General features: G+C 33.6%; 1 protein-coding gene across 9 annotated transcripts in view; it reads left to right on the plus strand.

Moving 5' to 3' along the window:
* The window catches only part of LOC117609068 (neural-cadherin), a 325,378-nt gene that overhangs the window by 75,419 nt on the left and 222,745 nt on the right, over positions 1–27,214 (plus strand). For 3 of the 9 annotated variants that reach the window (XM_034334919.2, XM_034334921.2, XM_076692243.1), the window contains 8 exons: positions 573–849; positions 1,196–1,791; positions 2,119–2,265; positions 6,494–6,685; positions 8,101–8,166; positions 9,441–9,452; positions 11,201–11,391; positions 25,241–25,430. In XM_034334919.2, the coding sequence (XP_034190810.2) occupies positions 573–849; positions 1,196–1,791; positions 2,119–2,265; positions 6,494–6,685; positions 8,101–8,166; positions 9,441–9,452; positions 11,201–11,391; positions 25,241–25,430 (1,671 nt within the window). Of the gene's footprint in view, positions 1–572; positions 850–1,195; positions 1,792–2,118; positions 2,266–6,493; positions 6,686–8,100; positions 8,167–9,440; positions 9,453–11,200; positions 11,392–12,776; positions 12,968–25,240; positions 25,431–27,214 lie in introns of those variants that run through there. The other 6 variants (XM_034334923.2, XM_034334926.2, XM_034334924.2 and 3 more) reach the window with 4 other exon arrangements.

Consider the following 27,214-nt stretch of genomic DNA (forward strand, 5'->3'; position numbering starts at 1 on the left):
AAGTATTAATTACACTATAAATACCTATTTTTTAATGCAAAAGTTACAAAGTATTACCCAATAATTTCAATTGCAAAAATTTGTAGCTTCTTCTGATATCTAGCTGCTAACAAATAATTATTAAAGAAATTTTTCAATCCTTTAGTGCCAAAGTATGATATTTAGGATGATTTCTGAACCTTTAGTTTATTTGCCTATAAGTACAGAAGTTATACATCTGTCAATTTATAAACTGTCATCTTAATAGAAATAAGTATTTTCTTATTATTAAAAATTATGACATTATATTTTCGACCCTTTTAGTAAAGCTAGGGGGGCGTGGCTTATCCCAGATAAAATTCTTAATTACACCAATTATCATACTTGATTATGAAATCCACAATGTTTGCCAGACAAAGTATAATTTTATTAATTTAAACAAATCAATCAACACCAAAGTACCAAACCTGCTATACGTACAGTTGCAAAATAATATCACAAATTGTTCTACGTATAATAGTCGAATTTCATCCACCTATGAATTTGATCGATTCTATGAAATTCATTGTACTAAAATTGTCTTGCGGTTTCAGCTGACCATACGCGTGTCCGATGTGAACGACAATGCCCCGAAATTCGAGCTGCCCGATTACCAAGCCCACAATGTTGACGAGGATATTTCACTGGGCACAAGTATATTAAAAGTGAAAGCAACGGACGCAGATTCCGGTGCTAACGCGGAAATAGAGTATTTGGTGTCAGACGACCACTTTAGCGTGGATTCTCAAGGGATAATTGTTAACAATAAACAGTTAGATGCAGACAACAATAATGCTTATTACGAATTTGTTGTTACCGCCAGAGACAAAGGTGCGTTCTCATGTTCTTATAGAAAAATTGTTAACTTTTCGACTGTATACTATTGCAAAGGAACATTGCTAAGAAATGAAACCAATACGTGAATAACTCTGATAATTTTCTACATCGTTTTTTCTCCCAGTTCCAGAGAGAAAATGGCTTAGAAATAAAAATTTGTAAACTATGAATCAATGTGTAAAAAATAATGGGTTTCAATTTTCAAATATAAGTTCCTATAAAAATTACTAACAGTCGAAGGGTTACATAATAAATAAAAGTTCCAACACTATATCTTATTCACAAACTCTCTAAAAATTATCTTAATATTCTTTCTACTAACTCTAATGAATTTTTACAGGAGAACCACCAAAGACTGGTACAGCAACAGTACGAATATACACAAAGAACAAGAACGACGAAGAGCCAAAATTCTCTCAGCAAGTGTACACGCCAAACGTGGACGAAAATGCTGGACCCAACACCCTTGTTACAACCGTGGTAGCTTCAGACAAGGACGGTGACAATGTTCGGTTCAGATTCGTCGGAGGTAACACTACGTCCGGTCAGTTCGTGATCGAGGAGATCACTGGTGTGATTCGACTGCACGGAAAAGAGATATCTCTGGAACGAGACAAATACGAACTGAATGTGACTGCTCTCGATGATGGAGCTTGTTGTCCTAATGGAGAAACAACAACTCACACCAGTACTGCTGTCGTCGTGGTTTTCATCACTGATGTCAACGACAACAAACCAGAGTTCAAAGATTGCAGCATGTATAATCCAAAAGTCGAGGAAGGTGCACCCAATGGAAGTACTGTTATCAAGGTTCAAGCTACGGATAAAGATAAGGGTGTGAATGGGCAGGTTAAATATTCCATCGTTCAACAACCCAATCAGAAAGGAACAAAATTTACTGTTGATGAGGAGACTGGCCAGGTTCTGACGAATAAGGTACATTTTGTGTGGAAATTAATTCTTTGGTGGCTGACAGTTGATGCAATGATAATTTAATTTGAATTTTATATAAATATTATATTTTAGCGTACAAAACTTTTTCGTTAAAAAATTGATAGATCTAATTGTAATCGAAATATTGTTGGACAATGAGTCACAATTGACCCGGTTCAGTCGTTCAAGAAAACTATGAACATTAAATTCAGATTAGATTAATATAAATTTTTGGTATTTTATTATCAGGATTTTTACAATAGTGATTTCAGTGAAAAGAAAAAGGGGACAAGGTTACAGGTGTTACAATTAATTTTAATGGTTTTTTAGGTATTCGATCGTGAGGGAGATGATGGAAAGTTCGTATCTGTTACTGTTAAAGCAACAGATCAAGGTGAACCTTCTTTGGAAGGTGTCTGTTCCTTCACTGTTGAAATTACTGACGTTAATGACAACCCACCCCTATTCGACCGTCAGGTGAGTCAGTTTGTAAATTATCTAGAAAGAAGCTAGGTTATATGATGGTTAAAAATAATTATTATATAAATCAATTTGTGGAGAAGACTCTATCTACAATGCTAGAAAAAACCACAAATGTTCGAAATAACTATTACATAAGCAGAGTAGCGTCATTACTGAAATCATAAAACAGAAATTATGCTTACAGTTTTATATTTCACAAACAGAAATCAATTTTTACTAGATTTTGAGTTTTTCATTAAACGAATCAAATTATTATTCAAGTATTGTAGTACAATTTAAAAGAAATTTCTACGGTCGATCAAGAAATACTATAATATATACGTATACATATAACTAGAAAAAATTGTAAAAAGCTTTAATAATATTTCAATTATAAAGATAAATATAAATCCAGAACATACGTAACGAAAAAAGAAATCATACTCGAAAAATAGAAGAAAATTTTCACGAGTACCTACATATTCTATGTCAAGTTGATATTCTAAATTATATTAAAGTTAAGCAAAAAATTTGCACTACAGAATAAGAATTGGGTTTTTAATGTTATAAATATTTTACAAATAGAATTTACTTTTTTAAATTTTCCAATTCGCATTAATTTACATTTTATTGTACGCTCCATTTCGGAGTTTAAATACTTAATGAATTAAAGATTAAATAATAAAAAGAAAATTCAACCATTTAACTAACATATATTTTATACAAATCTCAATTTTAGTTCAACTAGACAAATTTTAAATTCGGTTAAATTAAAACCTGATTCATAATAGATTGAATAATTATTATTATCAATAAACCGACATCATGTACCTAAGTACTAAAAATTAATGCAACATATCCTAATTTTAATATAATAAACTATAATTCAAAATATAGTTAATAAACAATTGCAATACACATGTCATATTACATCTGTAAAATAGACGAAAGCGTGCTCTTTAATATGCACTTAATTGTAAGTTGATATCTTAAGTGGTTCTCGAGATATAACACTTTAAAGTTGCCATTCAATATATACGGAGTATTGAATGGTCATTAATAATTTCGCCAACGGCGTGACCTACTTTATCTCCAGAAAATGCATACGCGCGTAGTAGTACTATGCAGAGATGAGAAGTTGACGAGCGGGACGGCACAGAGGCAAACGGAGCAGTTCGCACGCTCCGCCCTGCCCCACGTTTGGTCCTCGCGTCCAAAGTTCGCCGCAACGCTAACTTCGTACCATCTCACTTTGTCACAAAGTCTCATTTTCCTTCTTTGTCAGGCGACGCGATTAGTATGTGACCGCATCGGCCAATAGCGCGCGACGATCTAGAATACGTGTGCGTGAGGCGTGACTTATCGACGACGACCAATCGTACCCGCATTCCTTAAGCTTGTCAACTTCTCATCTGTCTATAGTAATAGTAGTAGTAAAACACCTTGAATCAGCGTATGCCAATGACCACAACTCCAGGCTTGGGATTGGTCAGTGAATCCGAGTCGGGTCTCGCCTGTGCGAGTGAAATAATTTAAATTACGGGTATCTTTCAATGACGATATCTTGAGAACGGCAAGTCCTATTGACATCTAACAAAATGTACTTTAAAGGGAAAGAATTGCCCTTTCGTATGACCGTAGATGCAGTACTTTAGGATAATATTTTATGAAGCTGTGCGACGTTTTTTGAAGGCCACGTTTTCTCGTGATTAATTGTTAATTAGTAGTATCTAGTGTTGCATGTTAATAATTAAATGGAAGTTCGTGCACTTATAATGAAAATAATGAAAAGTTCAATGTAAAAAGAACAAACTAGAGCTTTATATAGTAAGTTTGTACGAAGTTGTTACACTAAGAGAGAAAAATATCATGATACTTTTTAAGCTAACTTATGTAAATCACTTTAGGATAAACTTAAAATGTTGATGAGATATAAATAATGACTATGAGGCTCTTAAACATTTGTACACAAGTAGTGGTATATTGATATAACACTATTCAATTATGTCATGTTCTTTTGGAAATATTTTTGTTCATGTTAATTTGTTTAATATTGGTTATAGTTAAGTTTTATGGAAGTTTAACATATAAAATATATTTAGTGTGATTAGTAACTATGAAAAGTAAAACGTGAAAACATTTATGGAATAATTTGTATAATTTATAATCTGTGTGATGATAAAAGTTCATTGTAATAATATTTCTTTTATAGATCTAATTTGTAAGAAAAGCGTAGCTTCAATAACTTTTTCTAAAATCCTTACTACATTAATCATTTCGCAGAAAATTGTAGAGTGACATATTATATCTGAATATACTGATTAAAGTTGCTTTGTTATTATATTAAAAATAATGTTAGGTAATTATTTACAATACATTAATTCAATTGACCTTTCGTTTGATTTAATGTATATTGTGTTTTATTTGAACAATTGCTTGATATTGATCGTTGAAACGAAGTATCAAAGAATAGTGTTTCATTGTTAATGGATAGAAGAGGCGGGTAAAATTGTCTTTCACGTGGCTGTATTGGATCATTCGATGGCCTTTGAAATTCAAACAGTAACCATCGAAGCATACAAAGAGACCAGTTTGAAAGAAATGCAAAAGATGGTTGACTGGGACAGTTTGCACTTTGTGCATGGCATAACAATTAGGAATAGATTGATTCGCTCAGAATGAATGAAATTCTTCGTAATTTGCATTCTCTTTGTTAGCCACATGTTAGCCTTTCTATTTTCGTTTGAAACATTTCCATCCAATAATTTGTCCTGCAGCAATTATCTATGTTCAACTTACAATTACAACGTGTAATTATTATCTTAAGAGTTGACATACAAAGATTAAAAATATTGAAAAGGATTAACACTACTGTTCAGAAATGAAAAGTAAACTAGCGAGACGGCACCAAGGCAAAGGGAGCACTCCGCACGCTCCGCCTTATCCCCATGTTTGACCCTAGCGTTCAAAGTTTGCCGCAACGCTGACTTCGTACCATCTTGCTTTGTTGCAAAGTCTCATTTTTCTTCTTTGTCAGGCGACGCAATTAGTGTGTGATCGCATCGGCCAATAGCGCGCGATAATCTAGAATGCATGTGCGCGAGGCGTGACGTACGGAATACGACGAATCATACCCACTTTCTTTTCCCTAATTTACTTTCCATCTCTGAACAGTACTTACTTATCATACACTGCTTAGATCAGGCCTGTCTAATACGGAGAACTACCCAAGTGTTCCACTCACTTATTAATAAAAATTTGCCAGCTTGTAGAACTCGTCGAGCTGAACACGCCTATACCACCTTTTGGGGGCAGACGGCTAATTGTTTAAAAGATATTAACAATTACAGTTAGTTACTCCTTACATTCTGAAGTATGACAAACTGACACATACAACTCGCAATCTAGGGATCCACGGTTCAAATCCTTGGTTCCCAAAATTTTTTTTTTTTTTTAAATGATAATTTGTCTCTTTTTGAATAATTATTACAAAAAAGTTATCATAAAAAAAAAAAAATTTTTTGGGAGCCAAGGATTTGAACCGAGGACCTTTAGTTTGCGAGTCATGTGTTTAACCACGGAGCGGATCCATGACTCGCAATCTGAAGCTCCTCGGTTCAAATCCTCGGTTCCCAAAATTGTTTTTTTTTTTTTTTATGATAATTTTTATGTAATAGTTATTCAAAAAGAGACGAATTATCATTAAAAAAAAAATGTTGGGAACCAGGGATTTGCACACAAGTATTGACATACTTCAGAATGTAAGGAGTAACTAACTGTAATTGTTAATATCTTTTAAACAATTAGCCGTCTGCCCCCAAAAGGGGGTATAGGCGTGTTCAGTTTGACGAGCTCTACAAGCTGGCAAAGTTTCATTAATAAGTGAGTGTAACACTTGGGTAGTTCCCCTTGTAAGTAACTGCTAGAAGCGAAAGAGCCACTGCTCTCATTCTTACCGCTTCAGACTTCCCCCACCATCCAGTAGTGTCAATAGTGGGGTAGCGGTTTCTCGCAGCATGAGTAGGAATACGCGTCAAATATTGGAAGAGTCGTGAAACCAACTGGAAGAGTGGGGGGAGCTGAGCGCGAGCTCCGTGGTAGGGGAAAGAGCCACGAGTGGCCCGCGGGCCGCAAGTTAGACAGGTCTGGCTTATTGTTAGATGTAATTACAAGTCAAATCGTCATTTCTACTAAAGAAGCTAAATTTTCAAAATATCCTCAAATTTCTTCTCTTTTTTTCCAGCGATACGTAGAAAACGTAAAACAGGATGCTAGTATTGGCACAAACATTCTGAGAGTATCGGCATCGGACGAAGATGCCGATAATAACGGCGCTATAACGTATTCGTTGAGCTCGCCGAACAATGACCAAGGGCTGGAGTACTTTGAGATTCAACCAGAGTCTGGTTGGATCGTCTTAAAGAAGCCTCTAGACGTGAGTATTTCAATTCATGATAATTTACATATACTCTCTTTAGCAGTAACAACAACAATGGTTCTATGGAGGAGCATCGTGCGTTTCTCGAGCAACGAACATCTGGTTCTTCGATTGTACGTCGTTCAACGATTCGTCTGTCGTATTTAAAAATACTTGTAAGCCTATATAACTACGTATATCTTTATAAAACAACGTTGTTATAATTTAAGAAATTTTGTTACCTACGAAGAACTGATTGAAAGCCGAGAAGCCACGTGGCATTCTCCATACATATTGTGCCCGAATATATATGTGTACACACACACGTGTGTATATTCAATTGATACATTCGTGTGTGTGTGTACAAGAGATTACATATGTTTATATCTATATTTATATTATATAAAAACAAAGTTGAGTGTACACCTTCTGCCGATATATATATATACATATATCTATATATATTGTATATTGTACTTTTACGTTCAATTACGTTCTTTAAACACGAATCCGTTTTGTTGCTGATCGGATATTAACTTTGTATAACAATATGCGTTTGGTCGGCAATTATTTCTCTAATTATCACAAATATGCAACGAAATGAGTTTCCTTTTTACGGCACATGTATAGAACTTTTTAATTCCCATTGATATGCACAATGTGTTCACTATGGTAAATACTTAGCTATGCCTGATTTCCTTCAAACGCTTCATGTACCTGAATCGATCGACCGTTCGGGCTATTTTTGCAACAGAACACTCTCTCTCTGTCTCTTTCATTCTTTTCTATCGAGAACATGCTCGCGGCGCGAGTACCTTTTTTAACAAGTTCCAAAATCGAGCTTTCGAACACCTTTTGTCCAATTTTTTATTTATCGCCGTATCGGTCGTCGACGAACGTCTTTTCTATCATTTTTTTCTCTTTTTCTTTCCGTTTTACGTTTCCCGATTTTCTATTTTTTTTTTTTTTTCTCAAGAAACAAGAAACTTTTCCAGTCGATCTTGTTCTTTTTTGTTCTGTTGTTCCTTCAAATTTCGATCGTTCTCAACACGTTCCACGTTATTTGATTTTGTAAATTTTTATTTTCAAAATTCGATGAAGATTTGTACTGCGCGCACGGACTGGTCAGAATCCGTTGATCGACATACACTTTTTTTTCATTTTCCATCCTAGCTATGAAGAAAAACTGCCTGCGTGTTTTTCCTTATATTTCTTTTTTTTTCATGGACTTTCTCGTTTCTTTTTGTTTTTCTTTTTGTACACGCGCCACAGAGCGTCGCGGTAAAACAACGGGAAGGAAACGAATGAATAACAGAGCAAAAGGAAGAGAAACGATACGAGACCCTACTAATTACCTTTTAATTAATTCTCCTTAAACTAAATACTAATGTGAATGTTTTTCAAAAGGGAAGTGATGTTTTTTGAACTTCCAGGAGCAGGTGGGAACGACATTTTTTGAGCCCCACGTACGGTGTACTTCAACCTCTACGCATTTTGTGGTGCATCAGACATAAACAATTTTTGAAAATGCTTGCAAATATTTTATATGAATGTGTTTTTGATTCCTTTACAGGAACGGATCTCGCTCTCGCTCCTATTATCCTTCCTTTCTCAACTCTCTCACTCTCTCTGTTTCCTCTCTTTCTCTCTATCTTTTACACTATGTTTCATTATATTTTTTTCCTTCTCTATTTTTTGTATATTTTTTCGTTTGGTGAACTTCAATAATTTTGTATTTTGTTACATGCAACTTCAGTAACATTTTTACTGATTTTCTTTCTTTTTGATTTTTGCTCAATCAAAAGTTGATCGTTCGAAAGGAAACAACTTTTGTAATTTGTATTCTCTTGTCACAAAGATTAACTGATTTTTCTCTCGATTTTTTTCTATTTTCATATCCTTGGTACTGGAACAATTTCATTACCTTTTTTTCTGTCGGATTCTTTTGCATTTTGGTATTTTTGATTTTTGTTTTTTTTCATCTCGACGTTTCCAACTTTCGATCCACCTGTTCTCCCGCAAACTGCGACGTGACTGACAATGAGCCGAATAAAAAACCAAAATAAAAAAAAAGAACGAAACGAAAGACATTTTTTGTCGAGAGCGCAATAACAATATAACCGTAAGAAATCTGTCCGTGGTGTGACATTTTTTCTTCTGTGATTGGGGCGGCATACCACTGTCGTAACGAAACAGAAATAATACGGAATAATGCAGATCTATAAATACAAACGACGAAGCAACGTAACGAAACATATATAAAAAAAAAAATCCACGGTACAAAAAAACGTCCATCGGTTTTTGAGTGTCGTTAAAACGAAAGAATCAGACGAGGGGTCGTCATGAATTTTTTTTTCCTTCTCTCTGTAACTCCGATTATCCTCCTTTTTGATTCCACCCTCTCCAACCCCCTCGTGCTCTCTCTTATTTATCACTATTTCTCTCTCTCTCTCTCTCTCTCTTTCTTTCTTTCTTTCTTTCTTTCATTCTATCTATTTCTCTCTAACTTTCAAAATCTTTCTCTCTGTCTACCTCTTTTTTTCTTTCTCAAGTCGCCCTATTCCTCCTGATGCCTCTTTAAACGCATTCTTGCTTGCATGCAAATGCCTGCATTGGTTGATTTCGTAAAGGAACTAATTTGAATTTCTTATTGTTTATGTTTGTGTTCATTGCACCATTTACTTTCTTCGGATTTGATGATGATGATGATGATGATGATGATGATGGTGATGATGATGATGATGATGATGATGATGAAAATGATGAAAAAAAGGGCTGTTTTCCAGTAAGTAGGAACCACATTCTTGTGTTTCACACTTTGCATCGAGACACCAAAAAGTATAACATGATATACAGCATTGTTATACCAGTGTAAAGAAAAGCAATGAAAAAGAAAGATATACATATAAAAAAAAGTAAGAAGAAATATGAGTTATGTGATATTTGGTAGAGCGGCTTTCCGTTATTGATTATTGATTGTATTCAATGGTTTTTCGATTGTTTCGTTCGCCTCTGTTGTTGTTGTTGTTCTATGATTATTGTCACTCGGAGACGTCACTCTGTTTTATTTTTTACTTTCTTTGTATAGCTCTCTCTATCTCTTTCTGTATCTCTCTCTCTTTCTCTCTCTCTCTCTTTCTCGCTATCTCTGTCTCTGTCTCTCTCTCTTTCTCTATCTCCGTCTTCGATCAATTCTTTCTTTATTTTTTTTTCTCCTTTGGTTTTGATATTATGTAATTTGTATTCAAGATTTAATACCAACCGCGATATTTCTGCAATTTTTCTGTTCTCTTTCGGTTTTTTTCTTTTCATTTCGAACAATAATCGCGTTTCCGTTCGTTCTCTTGTCCTGGTCTCGAGTGTATCCGTTAGTGAAGGACCTCCTTATGATGAAGTATCGCCGATAACGATTTCATTACCTTTTTTTGCTTTAATCCTTGGAGAGGTATTAGTCATTCGAATTTTTAACCCTTATCCAGTTAAGGTGAGTTTAATGAACTGACGTATGTATCTAGTTTATAATGTTCATTTAATTCTGAATGTACATTTTCAAAGAGCTGAATGTTTTTGAAAATTTATTATAAAGATGAAATATACTTTTTTATCCAAATTGCATCTTGATACACATCTGTTTGGATAAGGGTTAAAGAAAAGACTTCCAAGCATTGAAAAAATAGAATGTAAAAATGAAAAAGGGTCTAAGATTGAATGTTAATTTTGGTTGTTTGAAAATTTTTTAATTGGAAGTACGATAACTGAATAAGAAAGTAAATCCTATTCTATTACCGTATCGAAGACAATTTACAAATTAATGTAATAAAAATCTGGCACTGAAACAAACATAAATAAAAATTTACGTTATTGGCACAAATAATTATTTCATACTGTTGATTTTAAATATCATTTGAAAACTTCATTATGAAGAAATTTCAACTTAAAATTCGAACGAATGTGAAATCCTTTAAAAATACATTCTTGGTTAACTGAATTATTTTGAAAATTATAAACTTTGTCTCCATGCCGGGTAAGTATCCTCCATAGGGATTCCAATGAACCAAAGTGTCAATCAATCATTCTACAATAACTGATATTCGATAATGATAGAAATTTTCAGGTTAATCAGAGATTGGTGAACACGCGGAAGATATATGATAATCGAAAAGGTCTGGAACGATGTAAACGGATACGCACGAGACCGTACGGTCCTTCACTATCTTCTATTTCTTTCGTTTAGACATACCCTTCGGGTCGTCCTAGACGACCGCGCGTAAAAGTATATACTTCGCCACCGAGTGACTTGTCTCTCGTAAACGTCAATCAAAACCAGTAAAAAAAAAAAGAAAAGAAAAGCAAAAACCTAACGAATCTAAAAATATACCAAACAAAAAGATCGAAAGCAAAAAAACAGTCATCAAAGAAAGTAAAAACAGAATAAATAACAGAAAAAAATAAAAAATAAAAAATAAAAAAATCCGCCAACAACAGTCCCGAAAAAGTGTCCTGTGAGTTGACGGCCCAATGTTTTGCCATTAGCGTGACAGCTATCGCCTGCGAGTACGGGCCTCCGACAGAGGGACGCAAGTGTTGTACGCAGATGTGGACGTTGAGTTAGACGTCGTAGACAGAAACAATAAACCACCTGTGTGGGATGCGAATGTATACGGCCCCATTCACATCAAAGAAAATGTCACAGTGGGTACTGTAGTGACGTCGGTGAAAGCCAGGTTTGTATGCCACGACATGACCGAGACAAGACACGTGACATGCCGTGCCGTGCCATGCAATGCTACTCCCTTATTTCAGTCATTCTTTCGTTTTTTTTATTTGCAGTCGGTATTGGTTTTATTAACTCTACCTTTCGTTCTATTCAACCTTTCACCATCTGTCACCGACTATGTTCGTTCAGTCTTATTATATTAGCTTCACGTTTCACAATTTTCAGTCGATTTTGCGTAACCCTTTTGATTGTGTCTTCGTTCGTTATCATTTTCAAAGCGTTTTAACTGTGTTGTCTTTCTTTCATCTCTGTACGTACATGATGTAATTTCATCGGGAGAGGAAAAGCATGTATGGTTATGCGCGGCGCGGTAGATCGCTGATTGGTCGGACACTCCTAACTACTTACTACTTACTTACCTACTTACTACTACTACTGTTACTACAACTACTACTACCATTACTATACTATTACCACTACTTTCTATCCCTTACTTATGTTAATTGTTACCATTGTCGACGGAGTCGGTTTCTTTGGATAACTTTTGGGAATCGAACGTCACCGAATCAAATACAATATTAGAGATTGAAATAACGTATTTTGAATAAAATTTCTAATAAAGTCCTCTGTATTTACTTAATATAAATGAAAGAGATTCGGTGCAAGATGGTTGCCGAAGGATCGACGAAACCGGTTCCGACGACTATAGCGGAAACCATCCCTAGATGTGTACGAGTTCGGAAAACCGGATGCCGGATTGTCCTTAGCGCGATGATCCGTATAGGGTAGGCGAGGATATAGCGAGAGATCCAGGTCCCCGTAGACGGGGGAGAAAAAAACAAAAAAACAAAAAAACTTGTCCTTTTTTCTTTCACGAGCAGAGTACAGGCAGGTGCAGAAGCTGGCATCAGCGATTGCCGATCCTCGTTATCTAGGGGCCTTTGGTGTCCCCGTTGTAATCAGCACGCTCAGCTTCCAGTTGGCGCTAGTCCCGCTTTGCTTAGAGCGTAAATCGCGCTAGTAGAGCGTTAAAATTGAGCGAAGCAGCGGCTAAAGCAGAAAGAATTGTCGTCGAAGCCTAATCGACGTTATGATTTAACATGTGATCTAACCAGACACGATGAACACTGGCTACACCAGGGTGCGAATGTTCAAATAATGGCCATCAGAATTGAAACGTGTGATTAAGACAGACAGACACAGAACGCGATGGACCGAAAGAGAGAGAGAGAGAGAGAGAGAGAGAGAGAGAGAGAGGGGCACGAGAGACTCGAGAAAGAGCTAACCAGGCTCATCCCGAGATTCAATTGTTCCAACTGCCACGAGTCATTACGACTGACACTAACGCCATTGTTTTTTGTTCCCGTTTGTTATACACGCGGTCTGGTGTAGCGTGAGATGTACAAGCTGGAGGCGATGGCCCAAGACAAGGGCTTCCCGCCCTTGTCGCGAACGGTGGAGGTACAGATTGACGTTGTGGACCGTGCTAATAATCCGCCCGTATGGGACCACATAGTGTATGGGCCGATCTACTGTAGAGAGAACATGGCCGTTGGGGCTAAAGTTGTGTCTGTTAAAGCCAGGTCTGTCACACTGTTAATGCTCCGTGCGGCTCTGCACGAACCCGCCCTGCACGCAATCTCGTGGCAGTATTGTTCTTGTGCACGTTAATTGATATTGTGTACGATTTCACACACACACACACACACACACACACACACACATACACGTACGTATCTACACATTTGGTCACACAGAGACACACGGGCGCGTATAATGGATTGGGTGATTAATAGAGATGGGATCAAGTGCAGTATGTATTCACAAATTGGAGCCAAGTTTTATTTTATGCAAAACATGAGTTTCATTTTATGAGCTTCGAATATTAATCAAATTAGATGATGTTTTCGTTGTATATGTGTGTGCTTGCGAAATACTTGGAATATATGAGTTGGTTTCGAACCCCACAGTTATGAAATTAATACTTAAATGCTGAAGAATACAAAATTACAGATATACATATATCATGTAAATAAGGACATTACTATGACTATTTTATTATTACATTCATTAAATTAAATATAGATTTTTTATTTTTTTGTTTTATTAGCTGTATCTTAATGTTATATTTACTAAACTAATCATACTTATTCATATTCTCATTTTTTAAAGTATTTACAATATACATACATACATTCTTTTATTCACGTATGAATTCTCGTTCAAATGTCTTGTTAAAGAGCACACGGGGTAGGAAACTTAAATACTTGAATGAATACTTCTTATTTCTGAAAGTACTCGTAAGAGGTTCGAACCTATCTCTAGATTTAAGTATACTCGCAAGTATCGCTGTTATTTTAGAAGTACTCGTAAACTAATTAATCAATAGTTTACTAGATTCGAAACTATTAGTAATATACTTGAATCCCATCGCTAGTGACTAACGACGGGCTAAGACATCTTTGGAATTTTCAATTAAAAGGATTATTACAAAATGATAAATTTTTTTCTTGGATAAGCCGAGATTCTCGAATGGGTCGACTGTCTCGAAGCGGTTAGAGTCGTTTCTTAAGTAGCATAGTAGCAGCTGTATTAACGCTTGAGCGAGTAAAGCGCAGGCAATAATGTGATAGAATTTTGGTATAGAGTTACGAGGATATATAATGTATCGTTGTATCTCAATACTATTGCATGCATCAATTTCTAATGTTACAAAGCTTATTCTGTTGTGCTCCCAAGTTGATCGAGATCGTCAAATCATTTCAAGATCTCTGTGTCTCCTGATGATTTTCGATTGAAGCATATTTATTGAACAGTAAACTGGTGTCAAAATTGCCCGTCGTTACACACGATAACTAACACGAGCACAGGTGGACACGCATACACGTCAGATGGTGAGCACGAGTATACGTTTGAACGGAAAAACGGAAAGAAGAAAATATGGGGGAACACGGGGTGCGATTCGTTTGCGAAAGCTCGTTACTCGCTCGTACGAGTCGCGCATATTGGGTGCCGAACCGATGTTATTGCGCGTTTTTTTTTCTTTTTATGAATGATTCTAGCCGGCCCCTTGTAATTTAAATCGTTTGTAAACGAAATACATCTTCTCACGAAGCGACTCGTTCGATTATTTTCAAACAACGCCGCGAAACATTTTTACAACTAAGGTAATTTTATAATATATTTCATTCTAGCTTTTTTAGTGGATTTAAAATTGTTGGTGATAACACTTGGGGAGGAAATAGATGCACGTATAAGGAAAGACATTTGATTCATGCTCGAATGATGCTGGTACCTTATTTTGAAGCCTGAATTATGGTTTAAATAGGGGCTTGAGTTGTGGTATAATTTGATGCTAGTGATTATGTCAGAGATTGCTATAGTGTTACGATCTAGTACCTTGTCAATTTTATTAATATGTCAATTGAGATAATAATTAATAAATTCTTGCCGGCTTATTGAAAATATAGAAGATCGAATGCTTTTGTTAAACAAATAGACTGTCGCTGTTTTGAATTATTTCTATCAAAGTTTGCATATACTTTTCAATTGCAATAGTGATATCTCTAGACAGGAGTAGATTGATATTTCTACTCAGAGAGTTTTATATAAAATATTTCAGATTTTATTTTTGAAGGGAGCGAATAGAAATGTGATAAGTTAAATAATTAAGACATTTTCAAAAATAAATTAAATGCATACACTTTATCTTTAGTTAATATATTGCTTTAATTGTGATGAATATTAATTTAATTGCAAAAAACCAACAAATTTCTATACCAGCTGAAATTCTCTTTTCAACAAATTGAATGGAATGTTCTCTTTCCGAGGAAATGTTCTTTGAAATTAGCACGCAGTATTTCACGAAAGGGGTCACTAAGCACACCACGATTTCGTTCACTTAATGCAAACGTTCCTTCTTTTTTTAGACGTGCAACCGAATAGACCGCGGTGAAAAGCATCAGCACCGGAAGGTATGCTTTCGATTACGGTTTTCGAGCGGAACGTCCGCCGGAACAGATGGACTTCCGGCACGAACGAATCGGTTAATTACGCGTGCATTTGAGCCAGATGCCGTGACCGCGTGCTGTCGGTGCAGCACCGGGATCAATGCATTTCACGGTGCACACAAAGTCCAAACACATTTCGCATAACGTCACGCGATCGTTCGTACGTCAAACACGTGCCAATTTCTTCCTTATTGCGTTTGAGGTGCAGGCAACAGATGGGTGCTAGATTTTATAGCATAAGTTGAAATTACATGCTGGAAAGCATAAGATACAGGATACGGAAGGATATGACAAAATCTTGCAGATTGTTTTATTGTATAGACTGTACATTATTTTTATCAATATACTCAAGATTTTTTAATTATGGAGGGATAAATTATGGAGGGATGTGAAAGATGGAAGAGGAACAAGGGCTTATTATTAATTTCAATTTTTTTTTGAAACACTGAGCTAAAAATATGGAATACAACTTTTTCATATGCGACTTTATATGTGAGAAAATTAAATTTTTTAATTCTTCAAAATGCATATTTGGAAGAAAAATTATTTGCAGCACGCAACAATCAAACCATTTTTTCGTTAATTTAACAATATTAATTTGGTATTTTATTCTGCATGAAAAATTCAGATAAAAATATGTCATAAAATTGTTTCATGTAGAGCTTCATTTTTGGGAAAATTGAATTTGAAAATTCCTCAAAATATTTCTATGAAAATTTCTAACAATTACTAGATGTTACGAATCAACAAATGTACTTGAATATTTTCTACTATTTCATTTTTATCATTACTTTATGTTTTAGTTTAAAGAGATTGAATCAATTTAGAAGCACAAAGATGTACATACCATTAGTCTAATATTTCTCGCAAAAAGATTAGTTTTTTATCTTTGCAACAAAACATCCTGGAAAAATTTGACATAAAATAAAAAAACATAAATTCTATTCTCTTTCACTTAAAAGTTGCAGAACGATCGCGTATCGTTTTACCAAAACGTCTGGAATTAGTCGTTTGTTTGGAAACGAGTCACGTGAGTTTGGTGTCAGAAAGATACGAGGTTGTATGAAATAAATGAAACGGGGGCAGGCTGGAACGTAAAGCGGTTCGTGGTGGTGGAAATATCGAGCAATCGAGTGGCGGATTATCGCAATCGGTGGTTCGCACACATCGCGAAAAGGGGGTAAGCGAATTCGCGAAAGTCACATTCGTTCTAGCGATTATCCAGGTAATCGTGGGATCCGGATTTAGCCGCAGCAAAGACTCTCATATAATACAATTAGTGTGTGTGTGCCGTAAATATTTTTTGGGCATGCGTTTTACAAATAGCTGCTTCCCTCAGACATTCGTACTTTTTTCGATTGATTGATTAATTCGTTCAGTTCAACTGGTTCACCGGTACTCCCCATATTTTCCGTTCTTTTTTTCTCTCCATCGTTCTCCTCTTTATTTCATTTTTTCACTGTCCCCTCTTTGTTTATTATTTGCACCGAATTGGCTTTTTTCAAAATTCCATATCGCTCGTTGTTTTCGTCACGTATCCGGGTATAATAAATAAATCAATTGTTTGTTGTCTGATTCCACGTCGTTATCGAATTTCGAACGTTGACGAACTTGCAGAGGTAACGTCGCGGTGACACGTGTTTTTCCAATAATTCATCGATAATTATCAATGACAAAATATATACACGAATCATGATTTTCGACGATACCTCGCGCCCGTATCGTTCAGCATCATTTTTTCAACGTTTCCTACGAACCTTTTTGTTTCTCGTTTTTTTGCAATATATTGCGAGACTTGCATATTCAGTTACAGATCGTCGATATGTATACATATTTATATATGTACATACATTACTATATACATACGTACTGTACATTACGTGAATGCCGTATTAATTTTTGGGCATGTTTCGTCAGTTGCTTATCTACGGTAGATTACCTACCGTATTCGTTCTGAAAGTGACTTTTTTTTATCGAACCCTCACCCTCTCCTTCGATCTTCGTTCTGCAATCTCGTCGTTTTCGTTGGACCAGTCTTTCTTTTTCTTTCTGTTTCCTTTCGAGAGCGTAGTGTGTTCTCGTAGTGGTTTTTTTGCCGGTCAGATATTTTTGTGTAAAGCAGCTGGCAAGCTCAGTAAGAATTAGACCTACGGAGTTTCTTTAATTAGATCATCTGTTGGAGTTCGTTAGTCAATTAATCGCCACGCTGATCGACGCGATTGATCTGAATGATTAATTTTAAGAACTGTTAATGCTAATTGTATCTCGGGTTCTGTCGATTGAGTCTGATTAACACGTTGAGTGCTACAGTGAAATATATTAGGGAATCTTGTGATAACTGATCATTTTAATTAAAAGGCCAACCACCACGGTATAAATGGCATTATGCATCTACTGACATAAGATTATTAAGGATATTATGATTTTTGGAATATCAATTGAGTTCAAACTTTGTATAATATAGGGAGTTCCAAAAGTAATGACATTGCAAAATTATGGGGATTGCAGGGGAAATCATTGCCCCAGCAATGATATCGATTTATATTTATACTATATAATGCTTTTTCATATGATTATAATGTTTAATATTTCAAACAGGAAAACAATTTTTTTGTGCTATCAAATCCAAGAACAATTTTTACCAAACAGATTACCCATTTATTCCAGGGCTAATGTCTAATTAACTATTCCATTATAGAACAATTGATTGATTTCAGTCCCTTTGCCCCTGATAAGGGAGTTATCGGGGTAACTACGTTAAACTTTATTAAATATTTTTTTCTCGAAAACTATTTAAGATATCTGAATAAATCAAAATGCAAATAATAGATACCCATTACCTTCACTTCATATATTTTTCTCAGAATTTTGAGCTAATGATTAAGGGTAAAAAAATAATAATTTAATTTTTGGGGGTGATTTTTGCAAACCCCCTTAAATGACACCCATAAAAAGAGTAAGAATAACGTTCAAAGTTTTTTGAATGCAGAAGTTACTATGGTTCAATGATAAGGTGCTCGCTACGCTAAACTGTGCCTCGGATTTATGAGCTTACGGAGTACACTTGGCACCTTACCATTTAGCTATAATGGAATAGTTAATTAGACATTAGCCCTGGAATAAATGGGTAATCTGTTTGGTAAAAATTGTTCTTGGATTTGATAGCACAAAAAAATTGTTTTCCTGTTTGAAATATTAAACATTATAATCATATGGAGTGGAAGTTATTTAAAACAAGTGCGCCCTATAATTTTGAAAAGTGATTGCTTTAATCCTTTGTCTACTAGACGGAGGCCATTGGACCCGATTTACACCCTTAATGTTTTTTTTTTAATTTCATAATTTGAAGAATAATTTTAAAACTTTTTGAATTTGTTTTTATGTAATTAGTGCATTTATTTCTGGATGAAATTGAAATTCTTTTTCATTCTTCGTAGTTTACAGTCTTCCGTTGAACTCATAACTATATTAATATATTATTTTATATTATATCAATACAAGTAGCTATGTATTATTTATTTAATATATCAAAAAGATACATCCATATTTCTTCAAATGGGTCCAATGGACCCGAATGGTAGTTGATGTGTACTGAATTTTTTGGTATATGGAGGATCTAGAGATCCTTACAAATTTTGAAGAGTTTAAATGAAATCAGTGTCTTAATTATTTGATTAAATTAAATTATTATTTATACATATGTCAAGTTCTCAATTTAAGAGGCGATAGACTAGATAAATAAATACCCAAATCTACTATTAATTTTTCAATTTATTTTGTAAATATCTTTGCAATAAACATTATTGAATGTACATACTTTTTAACAACAAATTTTTAATTCAAATTTTCAAATTGTAATAATAATGCTGTTTAAAATTAAAATTCTCTTTTCTTTGCTTAATTAGTTCATTATTATATTTAATCTGTGGTGGTGGTGGTCAACGGTGACCCTCAAGGCAATTAACGTGTTAATTAACGGTCAGTCTCAGATAACCAGGAAAAAGGATAATTTAATGTTTGTTCACGGGAGAATATCGAGATTGAAATATCGAGATTGCGCTGGAGATCTCGGGTGTGTTTTGAAGAATATACTGGATCATAGGCGAAAACGATGACACAGATTTGCTGCGTCCTTTCATTTGGCGAGACAATTAACAAATTATCACGCTGAATACACTACTGCCAAACACATCGCGCACATCGTTCGGAGACAGTTCAAGCACTGTTTTTCTTTTTCTTTTTTTGGAAAGGAATATAAAAGGTTCACGCTGTTTCTTAGTTGTTACTAATCACAACTGATGCGTTAATGTCTTCGTCGGCTTCTTGTTGCACACATTAATGTGTGGATAGGTGAAGGGTCACGCTTATGAATTACTAACAAACACTACTACTATTTATCAATTATACACTTTCCATCTTTTCCTTACTTCCCATGTTTCATCCGTTAGACGTATTTTGGAATGAGGTTTAAGTTACAAAAGTGAAGTTCACTTAATTTTGATTCCTAAGAAAATTAAATAAATTATTGGGAATGGGTCCAGTAGGTAGTTCTAAAGCTTTATTTTGGTAAATGTTTACAATTAGGGCCTCAACGAGAAATCAATTGAAAAGAGGTAAATTCTATGTATTTTTGCCCCTCGAATCCAAAACTGTTGATAAAATTTGGGCGTCGCTTGTATCTACTAAGATATTGTGGTAAATATTGACATAAAATCATTATTTTCAAAAATTAATGACTTTGTGGGGTAGACAATACTTTTAAAGCGCGTCACTAATCTACATAGGTTAGGTTAGGTTAGGTTATCAGAAAAAATATGACATACTTCACAGCAAAAACTTGACCAGTCAACAATAGTCTTATAAGTTACCTTATGGAAGGAAACAGAATTCAACATAATTGAATTTCATACCTCTATTTTTCATACTATTCTTTTCAATTGATTTCTCGTTGGGGTCCTAATTGTAGACATTTACCTTTATTTGTATTTTTTTATATCTCTATATCAGTGAAACTATAAAAGAAACAATTGGGAATGTGTGATTCAGTAATTTCCAATATTTTGAGTAAATTAAAATGTACTGTAGAAATATTTTTTTTAAAGGCAGCTTTTATAAATTTGTTTATCATTTACGAACCATTAATTTTGAAATAATTTACTGTATTACACTTTGATACTTGTGCATCTGTGGAGTTAGATTAGAGAAACCTTAAGAATATTATACTATGATAAAGTTGTTTTACTTATTATATGGTAATATAAAATTACAAACAATATGAAATTAATGCTGTGATATTAACGTAGATATTTAACTAGACAATTTTTAAATATCAATAGGTAAACAAATGTTCATAAACATTGAAATGAAACATTAAATGTTTATGTATCTTAAAACATATGAAAACCATTTTTATTTGTTTGAGGATCTATGTTATGTTAAGACAAAACGTTAAAAAAGAAATTCAATTGTTTATTTGTTTGGTAATTTTCAATCACATAAATTGATCTATTTCAGAGTTCTACTTATTATTAAATAACATTATTATGTTAAAATAAGGTAATATATTGATATGTATTTCTTTAAAGAAATTTGTTTACAATTAATTTATTGATATTTGTATCTCATACTAGTTAAATATTACAATAAGTGTGATTAAATATTCTATTTCGTATAAAATAACAAGCATAAAATGCATGGAAGGAAATAGGAATTACATTTTTTCGAATTTCATATTTTTGGTTCTGCTATTTTCTGGAGAGCTCCTAATTTCTATGAATTGTCTGCTTTTGACGTTAATACTTTTTTAATCCTTATTGTGTTATTCCCAATGTTAAAAGGTATTTTCTTGGCAACAGTGTTGCAGTTTATCGAATTAGGTTAACTTACTTTTGATTATCAAATAATTGCCAGAGTAACGTAATTAACTTGAATTCCATTGAATCGTAATTTAGATTACGTTTGTTCGATTGAACTATACCGTTTAAACTTAATCTGTTTTTAATCTTACGGCTGACTGTTATTAAAAATTGCATCCCAGGATTTTTTTAATCTTATTAGTCCACGTGAAAACTTTAATCCTTTCGCTCGGCTAGAATTATTAAGTCGGAAGCACGAATTTGGGATTAGTTTGAAAGTAGACATTCAGGATTATAAGGAAGAGGTTCGTGACTTCGATCTTTAAATTATCTTCAAAATTTTGAAATATAAAATATAGATCGTTTTGTGAAAACTCTATTAATTCTTTAGATACAATTAAAAAATTTAATAATAATTAAAAAATTATTATTTTATTATTTATAGTATTTATATAAGAATAATCGGAATATCTACTTTTGTGAAAAAAGTGTTTATTTCAAAGAATATTTTTTAATAAAAACTTTCTTATTTCCTATTTCTAGGAGTGTGCCGGTACCAAAAAATTCGAACCTAGGGTTAGGTCGGGCAGGACTTCAAAAGTTTGTCCTCGTACTATCCTCAGGATCCGAACACGACTGGAGACCCGAAACTCAATTCGCAAACCGACACTACATTCGGGGCATGATTTTTTTGACTCATTTCAAATTTTTCTCGAATCGTATTCGGGTCTTGAAATTATCTGAACAAAATGTGTTGAACAAACTTTCGGGGTCCCGTTTGAACTTAAAAAAATTCTCAACCCGTGCCCAACCTGAATTGTCGGTACCCACACACCACTACCTATTTCATTTTAAACGGATTAGTTTTCATATTTTGCCCAATTTTTGTATTTTAATATATTAATATTTTAATATTTCTATATTTTATAAATTAAATAAAACAATTCTTTTAAATTTTTGAAAAAAATTAAATTCTCATGTTCTCAATATGAAACTTGAAATCATATTGTTAAACATTTAGAAGAAGAATAGATAAAGTGATACCTATTGAACTCTTCAAATATTTAATTGCGCAGTTTTGAACCCTTTTTATTTATTATTCATTTTAATCTGCTTTTGTTTGTATTGTATGAACTACGATCTACTGATATCATACAAAATTTTATTTATATCTCAGCACTTTGTTGAATCTTTTTTTCTGTTCATAAAATCGACGGCTACAGCAATCATTTATGAAACTATGAAAAAAAATTACAATAATATTTTATAATGGAACTTGCATTATGCGGCATCATGTATACACCGTTTCAAACTTATTGCTCGCATCAGCTTGCTGGTAATACATTTCATGCTCGTGCATTTCGTTGTCGCGTAAATAATTTTCACACAGATACCCAAACTGGTCCGTTTCATACTAAATGCAATATTTCAGTCACTGGCTTCGCCATACCAACCTAAATTCATTGAGCGCGGATTGTTATCGTTTGTCGCTATTAGAAACAAGATTAACGACTTCGACAAGTCACTTTATAGCTTAAAAAGGTGTATTTGTTAATGTTAAAATTTTTCAGGAAGATTAATATTTATTAAAGAAAAGAATATTTCATTTTTTTTTCTAGTCACATGTGAAATCAACCATAGACTATATTTTTCCATGTTCTATTTCATTGTATTAGGCTGTTGCCTATTAAATGATAGAATACAAAATACAAAGATCAGTACTTTTTTAATGACTAAAAAATCACAACCAAATTATAAAATATTGAAATATTTCAAATGCCAAAAATTATACCAAATTATGCCAATTTATATTAAAATATTTATATTGAAATATTAACTAATCACATAATAATTATTTTATTTTCTTATATCATTTCTATACACAAAATTCACGTTTATCTGTACATTAATAATATACGAATCTTGCCAAATGGCAGCAATATAAATTATTCAGTGATTTTAAAATGAATTAATACGCTTGAAATGTATAAATAAATACATTATCAGCATCGCAGTATTTGGAACGTATAAAGCAGAGATGTTGATTTCGAGATTCCGTTTGCTTCTTCAGTGTCCCATGCTCGATCGAATATTCCGGCGCTCGTTCAAATTGACAAACAGTACCATTAATTCCACGACCTTTGAATAGCTATCGAGTCATGATCGTCTAACGGATGACAAGCAAGCACACAACGATAATGGTTGGTGATTATGTCGTAATGAGAGATTTATTAAAGAATCATTCATGCTTTGGTGCATTCTATTTTGATAAATTGTCATTTCAGCACGATAAAAGTAACGTTTATCCCAAAAAAGATTTCTTTAAAAAAGAATATTTTATGATAAATAATTTGATATATATAGATAATTTATTGTGGTGCAGTTTGTAACAGAAAATTTAAAAAATTGTAGGCACGTGCGAATACTGATAAAATTTAACTGGCTTTTAATTTCATAGTATGAAAGTGACAGTAAAATAGAAACTGAATTTATTAATAATAAAATAATACAGAATAAGGGTTCTATAGAGATGAAAGGATGTAAAACTTTAACATGGAAGCAAGGATTTAAATTTCAAACTCCATATGGATATACATCTTTTACAAGTGAAACAAGGTTATTCGATTTTTATTGAATTTGAAACGCTACACGGTTATTTAAATTTTTTATAAAGCACTATGGAGTTCACATTTTGAGGTCAAAGGGCTTTCAAGCCTTATGCAACGCGTTTCAAATATCACATACAAGATTAAATTGTCTCTTGTAATAAATAAGGATACGACTGAGTGCAATTAAAATTGCATAACATTTTTACTTCAAATTTTTTCTCTGAAATTATTTCATTAAAATTTCAATGGTGGAAGATTGTAATTTCTAAATTTTTTTTCGTAGCTTTTCAAAGACGAAGAACCGCTCTTTCTTATTTAAAAAAATTTATGATATTTGTAGTTTTTGAAAAATGTAAAAATTTAGATGCCTTTCAAAAACATTTCTATGTATATTCGTGTATAGTAAAATAATTATTTAAATAGAAAAAGTTAAAATTTAAATTTTCTCGAACATGTTTCAAGTTCTAATGATTTTAAAAAGTGGAAATTTCCAATATATCAAAAATTATTAAAATAATAGGAATAATTCTTCCAACAAAAGGAAAACTTCTGTTATCACTAATAACTATCGCACTTAAAAAATGTAAAAAGAAATATGCATAGGAAACATTATCACCGATCATTATTTCAATTGATAAAGGCTTCATCTTAATCTCCCAACCATTATATCATAATTACTCCATCATTCCTCCAACTTGATAAAATACAATTTTACATAAACACACACATTAAGACACAAAACTAATACAGCACAGCGTGATGACACACCCCTAACAAATAATCTGCTGATAAAAAGAAAATGTGAAGAGTAGTAATGCGGATAAAGGGACCGATTAGCTTCGCTATTAACGACACCTTGTTTACGCCTCTCGCATTCGTGCGTATATCGGATAATGGAGTAACCACCTTGATAACAGCATAATTCGATGAAACGCGTCAGAAACGGAAAATACAGGCGAAGACCGGAAGTGTATATCGCGTTAGGTGAAATTAGTTAAAATACGAGTAGTTCGCATCGCAGCTCTGCTACCTTTGTAGATGTCCTCTTAACTGGACAGCGTTCCTATCGTTGGTAAAAACAAGAGAAATGCAAGTGGAAATAAAAGGATAGATCAAAGAAAAAAAGAACAAGAAAGAGACGTATGGTACGACGAATCGCATGGTGACAATTTTCGTCACAACACGGTACAGTTTAGCCTCTGTTCTCTAGCCGGTAAATTAGCCTTGGTATTTTTCGATCTACATATGTCTACCCTAGGAGATTTCCGTTCTCGTTTCTGTTTCCGTTTCCCGTTTCCGTTTGTTAAGCCGACTTCACTAAGCGGAGCTGATGAAAACAGAGCTGGATTTGTAACATGTCCCTATGGTGTGTGTGTCGACAGCTCGGGAATCGACAATAATCCGACGGTGTTTTACCGGTTAATGCCCGGATCCACGGCTCAAACCAACAAGTTTCACACGTTTTACCTTCAGCAACGAGCCGAGAAGTCCGTCACCTGGGCCGATATCAAGGTTAACCATCCTCTGGATTACGAGAGCATAAAGGAGTACAATCTGACTATACGAGTCGAGGTACGTGCAAACATCTTGGATTTTCTATGTGCCAACTCAGAACGAATGTTTCAGAGTAATTGTACTGTTGTTAAAGTAAGCTTTGACTTTTGGACTTTGAAAGCTTCAGTTATGCTTCAGAACTTAACACGTTCTCTAGTAAGACATATTAAAATACTAATTATTCAGGATACTTAATGCTTCGCATTATTAGTGTAATACTAACATTATCGATAAACAAAATCATGACAGTCAATGTGTTAACAGATAAGACCATTAAGATTCGAATCTTGAGCTGTAAAAGTTAGAATCTTCAACCCTCCCGAAGTGACAAACTTTAACTTATAAAATTGTTACAGAGTTTATTTTACAAAATCTGATTATTAAAATATAATAGATAACTATTTTGACTATAATTCAAGGAAAGTTATAACCCAATACTGTAATTATCTTACTATTAGAAATTATGGTAATTTATGTGTAAATTTCTCTTGGTCGAAAAGTTTCAAGAGTTACAGAGATATTCTAATGAAAACACTCATCTTCAATCTGATTTCTGGAAATTAAATTAAAGAAAATTATTGAACATAGCAAGTTGACGTTTAGCATGCATATTTATTTATACGTGTTTAAAATAAGCCATTTTATTAAAAATTTAAGGGATTATGAATAGTCGACTGAACGAAACAAACGTAGTTCCATTTTATTTACCATGAATATGATTATTGTTTAACCTAGAATAGATAATGTAAAAAAGAATTGATAGAATAACAGGGCTTTAAAAGAAAGCTTTCAATTTGACTCAACAATTTTTATTTCTCGTAAAAAATAACTTAAAATATGCTCTATATGTATGCAAAATTTCAAGTCGAACCGCTCAGTAACCTTTTGAAAAAAAGATGCATCCCCACTTTGAAAAATATAATTTGAAAATAACGGATATTTTAAAAGCAATGTAAAATGAAGCGAATTATAAGATTTTTCGTTAGCTAATTAGGAGAATTTAGAGAATTTGCAGACTGTAAATTGAAAGTCGAAAAAAATGAAAGTTTAGAATCGATTACAATTTTTATATGTTACAATTTTTCCTATTAAATAATATTTTACAATACATTAAGTATTTTCTATTTTGTGTTTTCAAAATTTAATTAAACATTACTTTAGCCATGTATATTGTCCTTATTAATTTCTTTCATAATTGTATATTCCTAATTAAATAACTTATTTCAATGAAGTTTTGTTTTGCATACAAAAGTCTAATTAATTAGATCCGTAGTTCGTTTTACAAACACATAGGATAATCCAAAATATTTTATATGATACGAGGATATAATTGAATTTCGACTGCTGTGCAGTTCTATAAAAGAGAACAGAGGAATCTCTTTGGTTTTCAAAGTACCACGTGATATGATATTGAATGCAGTTAATAAATTTCACAACGAGCGGTATTTCTCGCGAAATTGTCGAGCTACTGGGGAATGCAATCTCCCCGGTTAAATAACCACTGTCCTTTAATCCATTTAGAAAACTGAGGACGGAGCAACTTGAAAATCCGCTTACGAATCTCTGTATTATTTTTATTTTACCAACTACACGGAATATCTGCAGCTTGTGCTTTTCACGTAGTAAGTAGCTCACCGTGAAAATATGCTTTTCATTTGTTTCTTCGGATAATGAAAACCCACGAACGAGTAAGCTTTTTTTCGAAAATTATCTTAAAATTCGATAAGAATCGTATCCTTACACTCTCCACTTTTGATTCAATGTTTGCAACGAACGTTGATTATGATGCAATTTCAAATGAA

The sequence above is a fragment of the Osmia lignaria genome, chromosome 14 (genome assembly GCF_051020975.1).
Source record: "Osmia lignaria lignaria isolate PbOS001 chromosome 14, iyOsmLign1, whole genome shotgun sequence".
In the NCBI taxonomy this organism is placed as follows: Eukaryota; Metazoa; Arthropoda; class Insecta; order Hymenoptera; family Megachilidae; genus Osmia; species Osmia lignaria.